Source organism: Emydura macquarii, unplaced genomic scaffold (genome assembly GCF_026122565.2).
Source record: "Emydura macquarii macquarii isolate MOO-44397 ecotype Brisbane River unplaced genomic scaffold, CSIRO-AGI_Emac_v2 contig_3296, whole genome shotgun sequence".
Classification (NCBI taxonomy): Eukaryota; Metazoa; Chordata; order Testudines; family Chelidae; genus Emydura; species Emydura macquarii.
The window spans coordinates 510,240-529,756 of record NW_027133433.1 but is presented as its reverse complement, the minus strand read 5'-3'; the positions used below and the strand labels follow the sequence as shown (position 1 = coordinate 529,756).

The 19,517-nt window shown below is 62.3% G+C and overlaps 1 protein-coding gene and 1 pseudogene across 1 annotated transcript; both read left to right on the top strand.

The window, feature by feature from the left end:
* The first annotated feature begins 2,703 nt into the window (after window positions 1-2,703).
* LOC137143096 (sulfotransferase 2B1-like) lies at window positions 2,704-5,199 on the top strand (annotated as a pseudogene).
* Window positions 5,200-8,820: 3,621 nt separating this feature from the next.
* DBP (D-box binding PAR bZIP transcription factor) lies at window positions 8,821-19,265 on the top strand. The gene is made up of 4 exons (XM_067532730.1): window positions 8,821-9,336; window positions 14,522-14,848; window positions 16,367-16,587; window positions 16,810-19,265. The coding sequence occupies exons 1-4, from the start codon at window positions 9,192-9,194 to the stop codon at window positions 17,023-17,025; spliced, it is 909 nt and encodes a 302-aa protein (XP_067388831.1). The 5' UTR covers window positions 8,821-9,191; the 3' UTR covers window positions 17,026-19,265.
* The last annotated feature ends 252 nt before the right edge of the window (window positions 19,266-19,517 follow it).

Below are 19,517 nucleotides of genomic sequence, written 5' to 3'. Positions count from 1 at the left end.
GGCCGCACGCTCAGATGCTGGGATTGTTAGATTGCTCTGGGATGGGAATGGGGTCTAGTGGGGGAGGGCTGGGAGCCAGGACTCCTGGGTTCTCCCCCCTGCTCTGGGATGGGAATGGGGTCTAGTGGGGGGGGAGGCTGGGAGCCAGGACTCCTGGGTTCTCCCCCCACTCTGGGATGGGAATGGGGGTTTAGCGGGGGTTCTCCTGTCGGCGGGATTAATCCGACCTCCCCAAGAACCAGGCGCGAGGCTGACAGGAGAATTCCTCCGCCGGCGGAGTGCTGTCTACACAGGGATTTTGGTGTCTTAACCACACCGCTGAGGGTGGGACTTTTCGCACCCCGGAGCACCGTAGTGAAGATGACATAATTTTCTGGCCTAGCCCGGGTCAAACTCTGCTTGGAAGGAATTAATTTTTTTATCAGTAAGGTGGATTTCAGCACACACCGCCGAGCCGAGGGAAGGATACTGCCCCCAATAATAATCGACACTTCCAGCAGGGCAAAGTGTGAAAAAGGCTGCGTGAAAAGCTAACAGGGTTTGATTTATGCCTAGTTACTTGGGATAGTTTGACACATGCTGTTGACAAGTCGTGTTTTAACTTTTTGCATCTCAACGTTTGCTGTCATTTCATAATTATCATCTGACCCCCCCACACCCCATTGCCTGACCCCCCCCTTACAATTTTGCACAGCTCTGAACATTTAAATAGATAAAAATGTCTTAAAATCCATATTTTTTGCACATTTTTGAATATTTAAATGGGTAAAAATAGAGAAAAATGCACAAACCCCATAATTCTGTGCATTTCTGGACATTTAAATGGATTAAAAATAGAGATAAATGCTGAAAATCCATAATTTCGAGCAATTTTGACCATTTAAATCGATAACAATATTTTTTAAAATGATTAAAACCCATAATGTTGCACATCTCTGCATATTTTCATCAACGAAATAGAAAAGCAGCCTAAAAATAAACACACAAGAATGGCCATACTGGGTCAGACCATTGGTCTGTTTAACCCAGTAACCTGCCTTCCCACAGTGGCCAACGCCAGGTGCTTCAGAGGACATGAACAGAACAGGCCAGTCCCTGCTCATGTCGGCTAATAGCCATTGATGGACCTATCCTCCATGAACTTAGCTAGTTCTTTTTTGAACCCCGTTATAGTCTTGGCCTTCACAACATTCTCTGGCAAGGAGTTCCCCAGGTTGACTGTGTGGTGTGTGAAGAAATACTTCCTTTTAAACCTGCTGCCTATTCATTTCGTTGGGTGACTCCTAGTTCTTGTGTTATGAGCAGGAGTAAATAACGCTTTATTTATTTTCTCCGCACCCGTCATGATTTTATAGACCTCTATAGTCCCTTTCGTCTGCATTGTGTGCAGAACTGCTCTGGGCAGGCCAGGGGCATGAACAACCGCCCAGGGAGCTTGCCCAGGCTGGGAACAGCTGCGAAGTACCAGTGGCCCGGCTTTCTTCCCCGTACTATGAGCTCAGGTAAGCACCACTGAACTGGAGTGGGATCCCCTCTCCAGACATCACTGTCCTGCCCTGGGGTCGACTCCCCAGCTCTGGGGCTGCCCTATGGAGTGGGGGAGGGAATCCCTTCCCTCACCGTGAGCAATGACCTGGATTTCCCAGTGTTATGCCAGGCAGAGTTAATCACAGCTGTCTGCAGGTTCAGGATACCAGGTGAGGAATAAAAAGACACCCACACCAATTAGGTACGCTCATCTTGAATCACGGCTTACGCTCCACACAGCAGAGGGAGACCCTAGCGCTCTGCGAAACAGCTGCAGGAGAAGGCCACGCAACCCCAGTAGATCCAAGGCTGAGTCTCATTGCGCAGTTTGCATTACCAGTTTTAATATGTAGCATAACATTTTCGCTCTAGGGACCAGCAAGCACCCCAAATGTACAGCACCTGGCCCTGCTTCCTCACTTTTTTCCTCTTTTGGCACCGAAACAAGCTACAAAGCGGGGTGCGAACCGGCCCGGCAACTTGATTCCTGTGCCAGCAATGCTAATTCAGCCGGTTCAGACTAGTCCCGCTGCATCCATTACAAAAATCTTCCGAGTCCTGCCACTACACCCAGCACGCCCGGCTTGGCTCACACAAGGACCCATTGTACCCACGGCTGGCCCCGGGGGAGTCCCACGTCAGCTGTGGGGGAGGCGGCGCCATGGGGCGGGGACAACACAGACACCCAGGAAAGACATCACCAGACGGTAAGGCGTGAGGCGCAGGCCCTGGGGAGGAAGCTCCCTGCAATCTCTCATCTCTGCCGGTGCCCCTCATTCCTGACCCACAGCACCTTACTAGTCTAGCCTGGCTCCCCTCAATCTCTGCCGCTGCCCCTCACTCCCGACCTGCAGCCCCTGCTACCCAGTCCTGGGTTTCTCACCTGCTCCATCCGTGCCCTTCCCTCTCCCCGCCAACTTCAAGTCTCCAACACAGGCCAATGCTCCCCCTCCTGCCTGCTCTGCCCCAGTGGATCCCTAGGGGTGAACCCTGCCCTGGAGGGAGGGTTAGGAATTGCGGGGGGGGGCAGGGAACAAGGGGCAGGGGTGCGGAGGTGGACCTGGAGACACAGCGGGGGGGAGTATTGGGGATGGGGGACCCAATACTACAGGGCCGCTGCAGCCCAGTGCTGAGGGTCCCCCCTGTACTTCCCCCCAGCCCCCTCCCCCCGGCTCCATGGCTGTCCCCGGCCCGCGCTCGGTGCTGTATGAGGGCATCATGCTGCCGGACCTGGTGCAGCGTGGAGAGTGTGAGGTATGCCCAGCTCGGCTTCCAGGTGCGAGACCGCGACGTCTTCAGTGTCACCTACCCCAAATCGGGTGAGCGCCCCCCGTGTCCCCCGCTGTACCCCCCACCCCTCCCCCAAATCAGGTGAGAGCCCCCCGTACGCCCTGCTGTACCCCTACCCCTCTCCAAATTGGGTTAAACCCCCATATCCCCACATCTCTCCCAAATCAGGTGAGAGCCCCCCCATACTGTCCCATCCAGCTTCCTACCCGCTCTCCCCGGGACCCTTGGGGTACCTCCTTCATATCCCATATTTCCGAACACCCCTGAAGCCTGTGAACCCCTCAACCGCTCTGAACTCCAGGATCCCCCCCACTTTCTTCCCCTGACTCATCCCCCCGATCCCTGTGAACCCTCTTCGCCCCACAGTTTCCCCCCGTGCTCCCCTTCCCCCACAACCTGGCTCAAGTTACTCACCCCCCCGGGACCCTCCTTCCATTCCCCTGTGCCCCCATCCCCTAGCCCCCCTTCCTGCCTCTCTTCCAGTGTCTCCTCAGCTTCCATCATTCTCCCCCTCCCCCCAGGCACCACCTGGATGCAGGAGCTACTGACCCTCATCCACAGCGCTGGGGACCCCCAGCTGGTGCGGTCGGTGCCCTCCTGGGAGCGGGTGCCCTGGCTGGAGCAGACCACAGCAGCCGGGTACCTGGAGAACCGGCCCTGCCCGCGGCTCATCTCATCCCACCTGCCCTGCGGCCTCTTCCCCACCTCCATCCATGGCTCCAATGCCAAGGTGAGGGGCTGCAGGTCAGAAGTGGGGGGCACTGACCGTGCTGGGGGTGGGGGGAGAGGTGGAAGCCCAAGGCTGGGCTAGCGGGGGGCTGCGGGTCAGGAGTGAGGGGCACCGTCCCAGTCCCTGTCCCCTGTCCCAGGTGATCTATACCGTGAGGAACCCCAAGGACGTCTGCGTCTCCCTCTATTATTACTCTAAAATGGCCTCTTTCCTGGAGTTCCACGAGGACTTTGGGGAATTTGTGGAGCTCTTCAGTGCAGGCAAAGGTACCGGGCAGCGCGGTGCAGTGGTTAGAGCAAGGGGTGGGGGCTGGGAGCCAGGGCTCTGTCCTGGGTTCTAGCCCCAGCTTGTGGGGAGGGGAGGTGGGTTGAGTGGTTGGGGAGGGGAGGCTTGAAGCCAGGACTCCTGGGTTCTATCCCTGGCTGTAGGAGGAGAGTGGGGCCTGATGATTAGAGCAGCTGGGAACCAGGATGTCTGGGTTCTGTCCCTGGCCCTGGGAAGGGGATTGAGTGGTTAGAGCAGGGGTGGGGTGGGGCCGGGAGCCAGGACTCCGGGCTGGGGAGCTGTGTGTGTCCAGGTTATTACCCCAAAGGGTTTTCAAGCCCAGCCTCACGGGTCTCTCTGTTTCATGCACGCGTTGGCATTTTACCTCGCTCCCTAACCCTGCTTGCTTCCAGTGCTGTTCGGCTCCTGGTTCCAGCACCTCAAGAGCTGGCTGGGCCTTCGGGACCGGCTCAATTTCCTCCTCCAGACCTATGAGGAAATGCATCAGGTGAGAGAACAGCACCAGAAAGAGATACGTCCCCGCCCATCAGGCCCACGGGCCCATCTACCCCGGTATCCTGCCTGCCTCTCTCCTAGGACCTGCGGGGCAGCGTGGAGCGGATCTGCCGGTTCCTGGGCAAGGAGTTGGATGCGCGGGCGCTGGATGCGGTGGTGCAGAACGCCTCCTTCCAGGCCATGAAGGAGAACAAGATGTGCAATTACAGCCTGGTGCCGGAAAACATAATGGACCAACGGCTCAGCCCCTTCCTGAGAAAAGGTGGGACAGGGGATGCCCCAGCCAGCTAGCAGGGGGCGCTGGCTGTGCGGGGAGCTCCCGGCTACCCCAGCCCCACCTCTGCCGGCAGGGGGCGCTGTGGAGGAGTCACTGACCCCTCTATTCTCTGCTTCCCACAGGGGTCCCTGGCGACTGGAAGGGGCATTTCACGGCAGAGCAGAGCCAGGCGTTTGACCAGCTCTACCGGGAGCAAATGTGGGACGTGGGCGTCCGATTCCCCTGGGACGAGGCCTGAGGAATCCCCGCCTCACCACGACTCTGCAGATCCAGGGATAGAACCCAGGCATCCTGGCTGCCAGCCCTCACCCCTGTTCTAACCACTAGACCCCACTTCCCTCCCAGAACTGGGGATAGAACCCAGGAGTCCTGGCTCACAGCCCCCCCTAATTCTAACCACTAGACCCCAGAGCAGGGGAGAGAACCCAGGTTTCTGGCCTCTGTCACTCTCCTTCCATTTGGGCTCATCAGTGTCTGTGCCTCAGTTTCCCTCTCTGTGGAATAGCACGGGACCCCCTCCCCCTCCTCCCCGGGATTAACCCTGTAACGCCTGTAGAGTCGCTGCGTGTCAATAATAAATAATCCCAGCATCCGAGTGTGCAGCCGCCGTGCGGGGAACTGACCGCCAGGGGGCGAAGTGGCTCCAGAAATGGAGGCGGGGGGGAGGGGGGGCAGGCTGAGCCTGGTGATAGGCCCCACTTAAGGGCTGGGGGGCGGGGGCGGCTGTGAGGCCCCTAGGGGTCGCTGTGACCCATACACAGGGTCTGTGCCAGCCCCAACTGGGGGCACCTCTCCCCCGGCCTTCAGCCCCATGGCACCCCCAGGGCATCCAACTCAGCCCCCTTCCTCCCCCCCCGAATCCTGTCTCCCCCTTCTAGGATCAGAGCCCTGCCGCCCCCTCCTCGCCTGCCTGACCTCCTTCCAGGGTCCCCCTCCTTCCGCCCCCGGTTGCCCTGAATCAGACCCATGGGCCCATCTACCCCGGTATCCTGCCCCCTCCCTGCCTCCCATATCAGACCCACAGGCCCATCTACCCCGGTATCCTGCCGGGACCCTTTCGGGGTTATTCCAGGGGTACAGGGTGACTCGCCAGCGCCTGACCACAGAGCCAGGGAGTCTTGTCCGTGCCCGCCCGGGGGACCCTCTGAAAGTGCCCCACGCTGAGCTCCGCCAGCCCCACTCCCTAGTCCCGGCCTGTCCCAAGAGGGAGCGCCGTGGTCTGCCCACCCCAGCCCTAGGATCCCTGAGTGGCTGGGGCAGAGTAAAGCTAACCTGGGGCTAAATCTACGGAGATCGTTACCCCCCACCCCCGCCCCCCGAGGTCTGCTCTGGCCCCCGGGCGCAGGCCCCTCCAGCCTGTCTCTATACCCCGCTGCGTGCCCAGCCCCTCAACGTCTGGACTCCCACATCGCATGTGGATCGGCTGCCTAGGTGAGAGCTGTGCCCCCTGTTAACTGGCTTCCCCTCGGTCCAGCCCTCCGCTGAGCCCCCTCCCCATCTTTGGCCTTGTCCACAGCAACACCAAAGGGAAGGTTATAGGGCCAAGCCTAGGATCGAGACTTAAACAGAAGGAAGTTTGAGCCGAGATAAAAGACGAATATAAAGCAGGGTCCGGAGCCCGTGCTTTATTCCCATTAATCAACTGGCCGGAGCCCATAGTTATTACCAGTTAATAAACAGGCTGGAGGCAATCGTTATTTTGTTAATAAACGCAGTCCAGAGCCTGAATTAATTCCCAGTTAATAACCCAGTCTGGAGCGGGTCCCTCTGCCCAGTTTCCTTCGGGTAACTCTCCCGCGCTCAGCCAGTCGGGGTGGGTGGCTGGGATCCCCTTGTGATGAGACGTTTACACTAGCCGAGTGTCTCCTCCGTAACGGATGCTATCTTGGGCCCTGTTTCCCCCGTTTACATGCTTCCCCCTGGTCCCATGGGGGCATTTCATTAATCCCCTTTGCCCAAATGCCCCCCCCCCCCATTCTCGGGGGTCTTTGTGCTTTGTGGAGGTGCCATGTTCTGCCTTGTCTAGGACGTCAGCACGTGGCTGGCCCAGGCCTCGGATGTCCTCGCTCCTGGGTGAGTTAGCGCCCAGAGCCGCCCACCCCAGGGTCCCATGTCCACCCCCAGCAGCTTTGGCCCCACTGTTTGGCGGGCGGCAGAATGTATCGAATATCCCCTGGCCGCATGTCCTGCCGTGACCAGAAACCTGCCAGTTCTGGGCTCGTTGCAGAGACCCCGTGGCTCCTTCGACGATCCCACGGGCCAGCAGCCTGGCCGGGCCAGTCCTAGGCAGAGACTTGGAACTGGGGACCCCCATGTGTTCCCAGATTGGGACACATGGGTCAGAATCTCTCCCTCCACCCATCCCTCCCTTCATCCACCCAATCCCTCCCAACCCCCACCCCCACCTAGCCACACACATACCCATGGCTAGATCTACCTCTCAGCTATGGGGCAGGGCCACCAGCCAGGGGAGTGCCTGAGACAGAATCCTCCCCCCCCCTCCACTAGCCTCTCCCACTCTAGCCTCTCCCCTCCCAGAACTGGAGATAGAACCCAGGAGTCCTGGCCTCCCCTGCTCTAACCGCTAGGCCCCACTCCCCTCCCAGAACTGGGGATAGAACCCAGGAGTCCTGGCTCCCAGCGCCCATCCCCACCGGCCACCTTGGGATGGGAGGGGGGAAAACTCAGGGACAGCAGGGAAAGACAGATCAGGGGAGGACTGGGAGAGGAATGGGATGGGGGGCACAGAGGGAGGAGGGGAAGGGGGCAGGGATAGAGAGATGGTGGGGAAGGGAGAGGAAGATGGGGGGGAGGAGGCGAGATAGAGGGAGGGACGGAGGAGCTGGCTGGGGCTTTGCAGGACCACTGCCACTGCCCTTCCTCCCCCTCCTCCTCCTGGTGTGCGGGGGGGGGGAGCAGTGCCACCAGCGGGACAGGTAGGGGGCAGCACCCCCCCCATCCCTGCTGCAGGGGGGCTAATCGCCAGGTGCAGTGACTTCTGCTGCTCTGCCCAGCAATGACCGTCAGTCCCCCGTGCAGGGGGGCAGCAGAGCAGCGGCTGCAGAAAGCTGGGCCTGGATCAAACACTGCACAGGGCAGCGCCGCTTCCCCCACCCACAGCTCGTAGCGGCAGAGCTCCTGGAGGGGAGCGGGGGCTAGTGGTTAGAGCAGGGGGGCTGCTGGGAGCCAGGTCTGGGTTCCATCCCCAGCTCTGGGAGGGGAGTGGGGGCTAGTGGTTAGAGCAGGGGGGCTGCTGGGAGCCAGGTCTCCTGGGTTCCATCCCCAGCTCTGGGAGGGGAGTGGGGGCTAGTGGTTAGAGCAGGGGGTGACTGGGAGCCAGGACTCCTGGGTTCCATCCCCGGCTCTGGGTGGGGAGTGGGGTCTAGTGGTTAGAGCAGGGGGGTGACTGGGAGCCAGGACTCCTGGGTTCCATCCCCGGCTCTGGGAGGGGAGTGGGGGCTAGTGGTTAGAGCAGGGGGTGACTGGGAGCCAGGACTTCTGGGATCAGGCAGCCCTGGTGTCCTGTGGCCGGGGAGGGGGCGGGCATTTTCCAGCCCATGCAATGGCGGGGGGGGGGGTAGCCTGTGAACGCAGCCCTCTGTCCGCCCCATCCCGCCCCACGGCGCGTCCCCTTTAACAGCTCAGCGCTGCCTGCCTCCTTCCCCCCCCCCCCAGCCCACACGTGCCGCCCCATGTGCTATCAGCCCCCCCCAGGAGTCTCACCCTGCCGCCTCTCCTATTGGCTAAATGTGGGTCAGGCCCCGCCCACCCCGTGGCTTCCTATTGGCCAAATCTAGGTCAGCGCTTCCCCCCCCCCATCACCTCCCCCCATGGCCGGGACACATGACCAGCCTCCCAGAGCCCAGGCGCACGAGCCTCGGCGTTTGCAAACATTCCCAGCCCGCTGATTGGCTCGGGAGGAGGAGGAGGGGGGGTTGTTCTGGTGAGGGCCCCGCCCACTTGTGCAAGCCCCCTCCCCCCCTTTTTTTTTTTTTTTTGCAAAGCCGGGGGGGGGCGGGGGGAGCCGAGATTAAAAAAAATATAGTCACCCTCAGCTGGAAAGTGATCGGGGGAGAGGAGCAGCAATTCTGGAGTAGCGGCTGCCGAGCTGAGAGCTTCTGGGGGGGGCCTCTGATTTGGGGGGGGAACTTCCTAGCAACGCTGCACCCCCCAGACATTTTGGGGGTGCAAAAAAAGGGGGCCAGGGACCGGGGGAGGAAGAACCGTCTCCTTCCCTGAGGCCCCCCCCCCCCGTGTCTCTGACACTTGCTGGCATGAGAACTTTTTTATTTGCTGCAGAATCGGAGCGAGAGACGGACCTGCCGGAGCAGAGCCGGCGGTCTGGGGCGAGGGGGGGGGTCTCAGGATCCCGGGATCAGCCGGTCTCGGCGCCAGATCCCCGCTAGACCAGATCGCTTCGGCCCCGAGGGACCAGCCCGTCGCTAGGGCAGAGGGATCTTTGCTGGGAATCTTCTGAGACGGGGGAGATCCCCCCCCCCCACCGCGCTCGTCGGCCGGGTCTCCACCCAGCGGATCCTCAGATCCCCCGGGGGCACAGCGGGGACCCCCCGTCGGACCCGACCGACCATGGCCAGGCAAGCGGCCCAGCTGAGCACAGCGGAGCGACTCTCCTCCCCGCCCCTGGGGGTGCCCGGCGCCGGCATGGTGAGCCTGAAGAGCCTCCTGCAGGGGCCCATCAAGAGCCCGGAGCGCAGGCCCAAGGACCTGACCTGTAAGTTCCCTGCCGGCTGTATGTCTGTCCGGTACTGTGCAGGTCTACGAACCCCACTGTCCTGCCAGCCAGCCAGCCAGCCCCGTGTGAAACCCACCGTCCATCCATCCATCCCCACGGGAATCCCACCAACCATCCATCCCCATGTGAACCCCGCCATCTGTCCATCCATCTGCATAGAAACCCACCCATCCACCCATCTGTCCTTATAGGAACTCCGCCATCTGTCCATCCCTCCTCATGTCCATCCATCCGTCCATCCCCGTGTGAACCCCGCCATCCATCCCTCCATCCCTCCTCATGTCCATCCATCCATCCCCGTGTGAACCCCGCCATCCATCCCTCCTCATGTCCATCCATCCCCGGGTGAACCCCGCCATCCATCCATCCCTCCTCATGTCCCCCTCGATTTAATCTACCCCTCTGTCGTCTCTCCCCACAGCCCCTCTCTGTCTGTCCCTCCTGGTCTCTGTCCCTGCAGATTCCCCTGCGTGCTCTTATTGCTATGGAAATAATAACAAGGAAGGGACATGGAAAGGGCCTTCGCTCCCCCCTGCATCCCACCCAGCACCTGGCGTCCCCTGTCTGCTTTCAGCTGCTGGCCGTGGGGCCGGCTGTCTGTCCAGCGATCGCCCAGGCGGGCGATGCCCTCATGCCAGGCTATGCCCTCTCTCTCTCCCCCCACTCGCTGTCATCTGAGGCGGGACTTGCACCCTGGCCTGGAAAGAGGGGCAGACGGGACAAAGGGGAAAGAGGGGCAATTGTACCAGGGCTAAAGTTCAACCCCCCTCCCCCCGCACGTCCCTAGAGCTCCGTGTAAATGCAGTGAAATGGGAGGGGGAACGTGATGTGCCAGGGCCCCAAATTCCTCTGAGCCGGCCTGGACGTGGGCACCCCTCTGGGCAGCAGCCCTGGCTGCCCCTCGGGCCAGGTTGGTCACTTGCTGTAATCTCCCTGGGCTGCCACAAGCACAAAATTGTGTGTCAGAGAGACAGAGGTGGAGCTTGTGTGTGTGAATGTGTGAGAGAGAGAGAGAAACCGAGGCAGAGCATATTTGTGTACAAGACAGAAGCAGTAAGAGTGTGTCTGTGTTAATGTGTGTTTGGAACAGACAAATGGAGAGTGTGTATGTTTGTGCAAGAGAGACAAAGGCAGAGAGCATGGGTGCATTAGTGTGTATTTGTGTGTGTGTGTTTGTATGTGAGACAGACAGACAGACAGAAGCCGAGTGTGTGTGTGTGTATCAATGTGTTTTTGTGAGAGAAACAGGCAGAAGGTGTGTGTGTAAGAGAGAGACAGAGTGTGTGTGTACTTGTGTGTTTTTGTGTGTGAAAGAGACAGACAGGAGCGGAGAGCATGTGGTGTGTGTGTTCGTGAGACAGGCACAGTGTGTGTATTTGTGCGAGCGACCCAGGGGCAGAGCACATGTGTGTGTGTTTGTGTGTGCGTTTGTGCGTTTGTGCATTTGCAGGAACGTCCCTGTTCTTCCACCAACCCCTTCTGCTCCCAATGGGAAGTTTAGGAAAGTCCCAAGGCGCTGGGGGGCAGGGGAAGTGCTGGCAGGACAGGATCTCTCCAGGTTCGCTTCCTAATTGCATCACACACACACACACACACACACACGGCTCTCTAAATCCCCGCATCCAGCACACAGCCGGGACACGGGATGTGACAGGAGGCAGAGAAACGTGCGCTGAGGGTTTTTTTTTTTTCTTCGGTTTTTTTTTTTTTGCCTAAGGAAATGTTGGTGAAAAGCTGGTGCAGCCCGGGCTCCTGAGCCGTGTGGACTCAGGCCAGGGGGTGGGTTGAGTTTTGGCAGCAGGGCGAGTCCCGGATCAGGCTGGGATACGGCCTCTGGGGTCAAGCCGGGGCAGCCCCCGGCGGGGAACCTCTGACGCCAGGAGGGCGGGAGACGCTCTGGGTCAGTCGCCCAGCTCGGATCTCGCTAGCGAGGGCTTAGCCCCCGCCCGTCCTACCGTGAATTCAACCCCCCCTTGGCAGATGCTGGCTGAAGAAGGCCCCAGGTTGCTGCAGGTCAGGAGTGAGGGGCACCGGCAGAGCTGGGGGGCGGGCGGGAGCCAGCTGGGGGAGTAGCAGTGAGGGGCACCAGCAGATCTGTTGAAGGGGGAGGAGCGTCCAGGGCTGGGCAGGGGGCTGCAGGCTGGGAGTGGGGGGCACCACCAGGCCTGTGCAGGGGAAGCTGCCCCTCCCCCCAGGGGATGAGAAGCCCCTCCCCCCACGTGTGCCAGGGGTGTGGGGGCCCCTGGGGCGGTGAGTCAGCCGCACTCTCGGGGCGCTGCCCCGCTGGGCATGGGAGAAACTCAGCGCAGGGCGTGACCCGGGGCCTTCACCTGGCTCCCTCCGCACGTGGGCTGGGGAGTCAGGCCCCAGGAATGGGGCGTAGCCCGGGCATCCCACCTGCCCAAGCCCCGTGCCAGCCAGCGGGCAGGGGGGGCAGCCTGGCGTCTGGGCTGGGCTGGGCGCCCTGGGCTCACAGCCCCACCCGGCCTATACCCCACATCAGCGCTGTCACCACGGGTTTCCCAGCATCCTTTGCTCCAGGCCCCCCTTCTCAGGGTGCCCCAGAATCCTTTGCGCCATTCCCCCTCTTTTCAGGGACATCCCAGAATCCTTTGCACCATGCCCCACTTTTCTTGGGGGCATCCCAGAATCCTTAGCACCAGTTTCCCGCTTCTCCCAGAATGCTTTGCTCCCTAAGCTTTCCAGATTCCTGCTGCCCCCTCTTCCCCCACCTCAGCCTCAGAGACCTCCCAGAATCCTTTGCAACTGTCCTTCCCCCCCCTCCCCCCACAAAGAAATCCCAGAATCCTTTTCAGTGCCCCCCAGCCCTGCACCTGGGGAACATCCAGAATCCTTTGCAGTAACTCCCCAGACACCCCGCCAGGGGTATCCCAGAATCCTTTGTGCCATAACAAATGGTCCCCAAAAGAAATCCCAGAAACCACTGCAACAGGCTCGCCACCCCCACTCCCCAGAGGCATCCCAGGATCCTTTGTGCCCCAGTTCCCTTTCTGCCTTGACACCAGGGCTGGGGGGTGCTTCTGAAGCTGGAGGTTAAAGCCAGATGTACTGAATCCCAGGTGGTTTTGGGGGACAGGGGAGTCAGAGATCACATGGTGACAGACAGGGGGACTTGGGGAGCAGTCAGGTGACCATGAGAAATCAGGACTCCTGGGTTCAATCCCCGGCTCTGGAAGGGGAGTGGGCACTAATGGTTAGAGTGGGGGGAGGAGCCAGGATTCCTGGGTGCTATCCCTGGCTCTGGGAGGGAAGTGGGGGCTAGTGGTTAGAGCAGGGGAGGACAGGGAAGCCAGGACTCCTGGGTTTTATACCCAGCTCTGGAAGGGAAGTGGAGGCTAGTGGTTAGAGTGGGGGGGAAGGGGGAGCCAGGACTCCTGGGTTCTATACCCAGCTCTGGAAGGGAAGTGGGGGCTAGTGGTTAGAGGGGGAGGAAGGGGGAACCAGGACTCCTGGGTCCTGTCCCTACCTCGCCCCAGTGACTTTGCAGGCGCGCTGGTGCAGCGCTGGGTGTGGGAGGCGGAACGGCAGCCGCAGCACAAAAACAAAACAACAAAAGAGAAGGGTGTGGGGTGTGCCCCCCCCCGCCGCCGTCGGCCCAAGGCTGATCCCCTGGCCAGGCACGAACCTGCAGCCGGCTGGGCTCAGCCCTGCATGGAGGGCGAGAGGCTGAGCCACACATGCTGCAACGCGCAGAGCGCAGCCGAGCGGGGTCGCTTGAGGTGAGCCAGGCCTCACGTGTGCAGGGAGCGAGCGGGCGGCACGTGCGCCGGGCCAGCCTGGCTGTGGCTGCGGCTGAGGCTTGGGAGCAGCTGGGGCCCAGGGACGGGGCAGTGTCTGAGCGTTGCCGTGCAGTCCCCTCTCCCCCCCCCCTTTGTCTGTCCAGCCGTCCCCACACCTTTCTGTCTGTCAGTCCATCCCCACACACACCCCTCTCTCTGTCCTTCAGTCCCCACACTCCTGTCTGTCCATCCATCCACACCCCCCTCTGTCTGACCCACACATGCCCTGTCTGTCTCTGTCCCCCCCAATCTACCCCCACACCCCCTCCCCGTCTATCTCTCAGTCTCACTCGTCTCCCTCTGCACCCTTATCGCCCTCTCGAGTCCAATACACCCCCGTGCCCAGCTAGGCCGTGTTCTGGGAGGCTCCGGGGCCGGGGGGGGAGCCCCCAGGCTCCTTTCAGTTTCACTTCCTGGGTCTCTGGCACAAGCCACCTGGTGCACCTTCCGGATCAGGCCCTTGGCAGGTCTTGGCAGGTGACAGCCCGGTGCCGCTTGGTCCCCGCGCTGGCGCACGCCCTCCTCCGCGCACACGTGTGCATGCAGGCGCTGCGGAACACACCCAGCCTCGGGCACACGCCCAGACATGCGTGTGGATGTGCAACGACTCGGGCACGCCACCCCCTCTACCCGCTTGTGCGTGCAAGGGCAGGTGCCTGTGCACACCTGTGGGCACACGCCTCCGCACACTCGTGCACACGATCACTCAGGCACGCACCCGTGCTGGGCCCCCGTGCTCACGGGCCCTGCGTTTTTATGTCCGTCCCCAGCTCTCTACGCTCCCTGGTGCTCCCGCACGCTCGCTTGTGCACCTCACCACACCTGGCTGCTTGTTACCACATTCCTGGGTGTGGCGCCGCACCGGTCCTGCCCTACACACCCCCCACACACCCACACACGTGCGCGCACACTTGTGCTCTGCCCCGTGCGTGCAGCCACCGAGCTGTGCATGATCGCACTTCCATCACCCCACGTGAGCACATGCTGGCTGCCACTGGGAGCCGAGACACACAGTCGCTTGGGAACGCGCCCGCGAAATCCCACAGCGCCCACGGCTCCACACACACACACACACCCACCCACACCCACACACACAAGCTGATTTGAGCCCCCTGTGTGCTCCTTTAGCAGGGCCCTGGGAAGACACACATGGCACAGGGGTCATCTCCTCCAGCAGGGACTCACACTCTGCCCCCCCTCCCCCGCTGTAACCACTAGACCCTACTCCCCTTCCCAGAGCTGGGGATGGAACCCAAGTGTCTTGACTCTCAGCCCCCCACCCCTCTAACCACTAGACCCCACTTCCCTCCCGGAGCTGGGGATGGAACCCAGGTGTCCTGACACCTCTCTCCCCCCCCCTCTAGGTATTGTCAAGGAGAAGGAGCGCAAGATGGAAGAGGAGTTGGGGGGCGGGCGGCCGGGGCAGTGTGCCTACCTGGGCTCCCTGTTGTGGGAGCGCAGCCTGCCCTACAACGAGATCGAGTACGTGGACCTGGACGAGTTCCTGCTGGAGAACGGGCTCCCGCCCAGCCCGGCCCAGCCGCCCTTCTCCCCCGCCAGCCAGGCCACCACCTCCCCGTCCAGCGGCATCGCCGTGGACCTCAGTCGCCCGGCCTCCTGCGCCTCCTCCGTGTGCTCCTCGCCCGCCGACGGCCTGGGCAGCGACGGCGACCAGCGCTGCGCCACGGCAGGTAGCCGCCACGCGGTGCCCGGGGGCACGGGGGGGGGGCAGGGGGGAGGGCATGGGGGGAGCAGGGTTGAGGAGTATGGGGGTAAGCGGGGTTGTGGGGCACGGTGTCTGGGGCACAGGGAGAGTGGGGTAGGGGGCACGGTGTCTGGGGCACAGGAGGGGAGCAAGGTTGGGGGGCACGGTGTCTGGGGCACAGGGGGGTGGGGCCAGGGAGAGGAGGAGGGGCAGTGCCCCCGGGTCCCGGGTCGGGGTGCAGGGGTCTCTGCTGAGTCACTGCGTGTCTGGCCCGGCCCCCCAGCGCTGAGCCCAGGGCCCGCCCCACTCCCAGCCCCACACAGCCTCCCAGGGAGCCTCCACGCGCAGCACCAGGGAATCCCCCCCTCCCGTCAGGGAATCCCCCCTCCCCATTGGAATCTGCATTCCGCCCCCCCCCCCCCGCGGGGTTTTCCTCTATGGCCCCTCCCCAAATCCGGATCTCTCCCCCTCCCCCCCCCGCAGGAGGAGGCCGCGGGGATCCCCCACCCCCTCACACTCCCGGCCACGTGCGCCCGGCCCGGCCCCTCGCACTCGGGGGGGAGGGGCGGAGTGCGGACCGTGACGCGGGGGGAGGAGGGGGGGCTTCGTGCGGGGACACGAGACCGCGGATTAGACACGGGATTCCCCCGCCCCGCCCCTCCCTCGTGGCCCGGCCCCCCCCCCCCCACCTCCCCTCTCTGCCCTGCAGACTCCGCCCCCCCCCACCGCCTGCTCGCTGCACTTCGCTCCCTCCCGCTGCCATGCAGACCAGGGCCCCTCCCTGCACCCCCACCCCCTTTCTGCCCCTCCCCCCACATCCTGCCCTGCACCCCTTCCTTGCATCTCCCTCCTCCCCCATCCCTCCTCTGCCCCCCTCTCCCCAGCCTGCAGCCCCCCCCCCCATATTCACCCTGCACACTCCCCCCCCCCCCCCCCCCGCCCAGATACATGGAGTGGGGCTGGGAGCCAGGACTCCTGGGTTCTCTTTCCTGCTGCCTGACTTCAGCCAAGGTCCTTCCCCTCAATGTGCCTCAGTTCCCCCCCCCCCCGCCCGCCCACCCCCAGGGGCACTCCATCCTGGCAGGTGTTTACGGGGCACAAAGGAATGCCAGGATCTCTGCCCAGTGCCTGGCTGATCCCTGGTGTAAACCCAGCTCTGATCCCTCCTGGCTCCCGGAGAGCGGCCGTGCCCCGTCCCCGCCCCCCAGCAGACCAGGCCACTGGCTCAGGCCTGATCCTGGCAGAGCACCTGCTAAGCCAGGGCTTGGATGAGGGACCTGCCCAGGACATACCAAGTGCTGGAAGGAGGGGGTGGGGGGGCACAGCACAGGGCGCCCTCCCCGGGCAGTCAGTGCTGGCCCCATTGCCCCACGGGGGTGCTGCGCTGCGCTGGGGGGCAGTGGGGTGGGGGAGGTTTTGGCAGGCATAGCAGCTGGATGGCTCAGTGCTGCCCTCTGCTGGCGTGAAGTGCTCTGACCTTTCCCTGCCCCCCCCTTTCCGCCAGGCCCGGTGACCCCCGTCTCCCGGAACACCCCCAGCCCGGTGGACCCCGAGGCGGTGGAGGTGCTGATGAACTTTGACCCCGACCCCGCAGACCTGGCGCTGTCCAGCGTCCCGGGCCACGAGACCTTTGACCCCCGGAAGCACCGGTTCTCCGACGAGGAACTCAAGCCCCAGCCCATCATGAAAAAGGCCCGGAAAATCCAGGTGCCGGACGAGCAAAAGGTGAGTCTCGGCCCCCCCCCCGGGGGGCATTGTGGGGGCAGGGGACCTCTCCCCCCAGGGGAAGCCAGCTCCTGTCCAGCCCCAGGGTGGGGGTCTGGCTGGCTCATGGGGGCAGGAAATGGGGCATGGGGGTCTTTCCCCTCTGGGGGGCACCAGCTCCTCTCAAGTCTCTTCCTCATTTATTTTCTTTCCCACGGACTCGCCCCCCTCTCCCCTCCCCAGGACGAGAAGTACTGGAACCGGCGCTACAAGAACAACGAGGCGGCCAAGCGCTCGCGGGACGCCCGGCGCCTGAAGGAGAACCAGATCACGGTGCGGGCCGCCTTCCTGGAGAAGGAGAACGCGGTCCTGCGGCAGGAGGTGGCCAGCATCCGCCAGGAGCTCTCCCGCTACCGCACCATCCTCTCCAAGTACGAGTCTCAGCACGGCGCCTTGTAGGACGCCCTCCACTTGCACCGCCACACGCCCCGGACCCCACCCCCCCGCGCATGGTGTGTGTGTGGGGGGGGCTGCTTCCCCGCAGAAAGGGGGCGCCCTTTTTCCCCCCCCTTTCTCCTGATCCTGGGCACGGCTCCAGGCCCACGCCGGCGACGGAGAGCTCTACCCCCGCGGGGTGCCCAAGCGAGCAGTTTCCTCCCCCCCGCCCCACACAAACACACACCCAGCGGGGCCGGGGGAGGCTCCAGCGGATGGAGGTGACTTTCCAGAACCGAAGCAAGGAGAGACGTTGGTCCTGAACCGGATCCTGCTCCCCCCTCTGTTCTTCCCCTTCCCGGGTGGAAGTGGGGAGCCCCCGTCTGACTCTTTCCTAGGAACGGGGGGCAGAGGGGTGTTTTACCTGGAACTGCTCTGAACTGGTTACACACCCCCGGACCCTGCAGCGGGACTCAGGAGGGGTTTGGTCCTGTGTGCGGACACACACGCGCCCCCCTCCCCGGAACGTCAGTGCTGGAAGAGGTGGGTGGGAGGCGTGGAGCGAATTGGTGGGTAAGGTGGACGGGTGGCGGGGTTATCTGAGGGTGTGGGGGGCGGCTGGGAGCCAGGACTCCTCGGTTCCATCCCCGGCTCTGGGAGTGGAGTGGGGTCTAGTAGGTAGAGCAGGGGGTTCTGGCCTCGCAGAGTGAGTTCCTAGAACCCAGGAGTCCTGGCTCCCACCCCCCACCGTAACCACTGAACTGTGCCAGCTCTTGCGCCACCTGGTGGCAACGACGTGTAAAAGGCGCCCGTGGCTTCTATCGGTCTCAGTGGCCGCCTGGAACTGAGTGTGGGGACCGGGCTGGGACAGTCCTGGGGGTGTCCTGGGGCTGGGATGTCCCTCGCCCCAGTGCCCCCCACCCCGCCCCTCACTTTTTCTTGCTTCAGCTGCTTCTCAACTGTCAGAATGCAGAGCAAACAAGGCCAGTAACTTTGCTAGGGGTTGAAATCCCAGATCCTGGGTTCTCGCCCCAGCTTTGGAAGGGGAGTGGGGTCTAGTGGTTACAGTGGGGGGACGGACTCTGGCCTCCTGGAGCAAGGCTAGAACCCAGGAGTCCTGGCTCCCAGCCTCCCTTCCCCCTCTCCCCCAGTTTGGGACGAGAACCCAGGAGTCCTGGCACCCAGCCCCTATCCTTTGCACTCTGACCACTTTTGCGGCGCCAGGAAGGCCTGGAGCGTGAGGTTATTGCCGGCAGTGGGGGCACGCCGCGTGTCCCCGCCGGAACACTACACGGGTTTGCACAGGGGCTCAGACCAGAGGGTGGGGGGAGGGGAGAGAGTTCTTCTTAATTATTATTATTATTCTAATGATTATATATATATTTTGTTAAGAGAGGATGGGTGCTTGTCTCCCGCCCCCTCCCGTGCTGGCATTGGGCCTCCACCCCAGTTCCCTTCTGCTCCCTCTAGCCGGCTCCCATTTGCCTCTCTTGTGGGGCGTTTTTACAAAGCTGGAGACCGAGGTGCCACCCCACAGATGCACAGGCCGGGGCAGCCGACCCCCCAGCGCCCCACAGATCCTCGGAGGCGGCCTGCTTTTCACGGGGAGCGGGCGAAGCGGCGCGCCGGAGCCGTGCCAGGCTGGCAGGACGCCCCACGGACCCTGTATCATTTTGGGGTGAAGACAGCGACACGGTTACTCCAGCTGCTGCCGCTGGAGACCTCCACTTTTGGAGTCGGGCTAGACGGACAGACAGATGCAGCTATTGGAAAGCAGCGTGTGGATATATTTTTTTCGAGGGGGGACAGATAGACACACGTGGCTATTGCAGCTCAGCACAAGAGACAATTTGTTTTGTTGGGGGGGGGGAGAAATAGACAAAACTATTCCAGCGCAGCGCGGGAGCTGTATCTGAGGGCCGCGGGGTGGGACAGACGGCCGGCCGTGGGGTGGGACAGACGGCCGATTGCAGCGATGCCAGGCTGGCGCGAGATCGGATGACGCTGTTTTATATTTTTATGGAAGGGAAGGAAACTTATTTCATACAGAAAGAAAAAAATCTATATGGGGAGGTCCTAGAGCAGGGGCTCCATCGTCATTGCCTGAGGGAGGATGGGGAGGTTTGGTTCTTGAGAATTTTTGTTTTCCTCTTTCCAAATGCTCAGTGACAAAAGCAGAAGGGCGGCCGGCCGCGGCCGCCAGCTGCTTCCAACGGTGCCAGGAAATAAAAGAGCCGGGAAAGCAATGAACAGAGACCCGGAGTGGGAGCATTTGTGAAGGGGGGGGGGTTATGTGTGTCCCTGCTGGGGGGGGGGGGTGAGCCTTGCTGTGTGTGTGTGTGTGTGTGACAGTGTTTCCAGGGGGGGTCAATCCGTGCATGAGTTTAACCCCCCCCCCCCCACCCCTGGGACATGTGCGGACGGGTCGCATGCAGGTTTTATGACCGCAGGTCCTGATTGCTTAGTGCAGTTCTGGGTTCGGCTGGTGCTGAGATTAGGGGCAGGTCGGAGCCCCC

Coding starts and splice junctions, on each gene's coding strand:
- DBP (XM_067532730.1), top strand. CDS start 9,192: ATGGCCAGGCAAGCGGCCCAGCTGAGCACAGCGGAGCGACTCTCCTCC. Junction 9,337..14,521: donor CAGGCCCAAGGACCTGACCT/GTAAGTTCCCTG, acceptor CCCCCCCTCTAG/GTATTGTCAAGGAGAAGGAG. Junction 14,849..16,366: donor CCAGCGCTGCGCCACGGCAG/GTAGCCGCCACG, acceptor CCTTTCCGCCAG/GCCCGGTGACCCCCGTCTCC.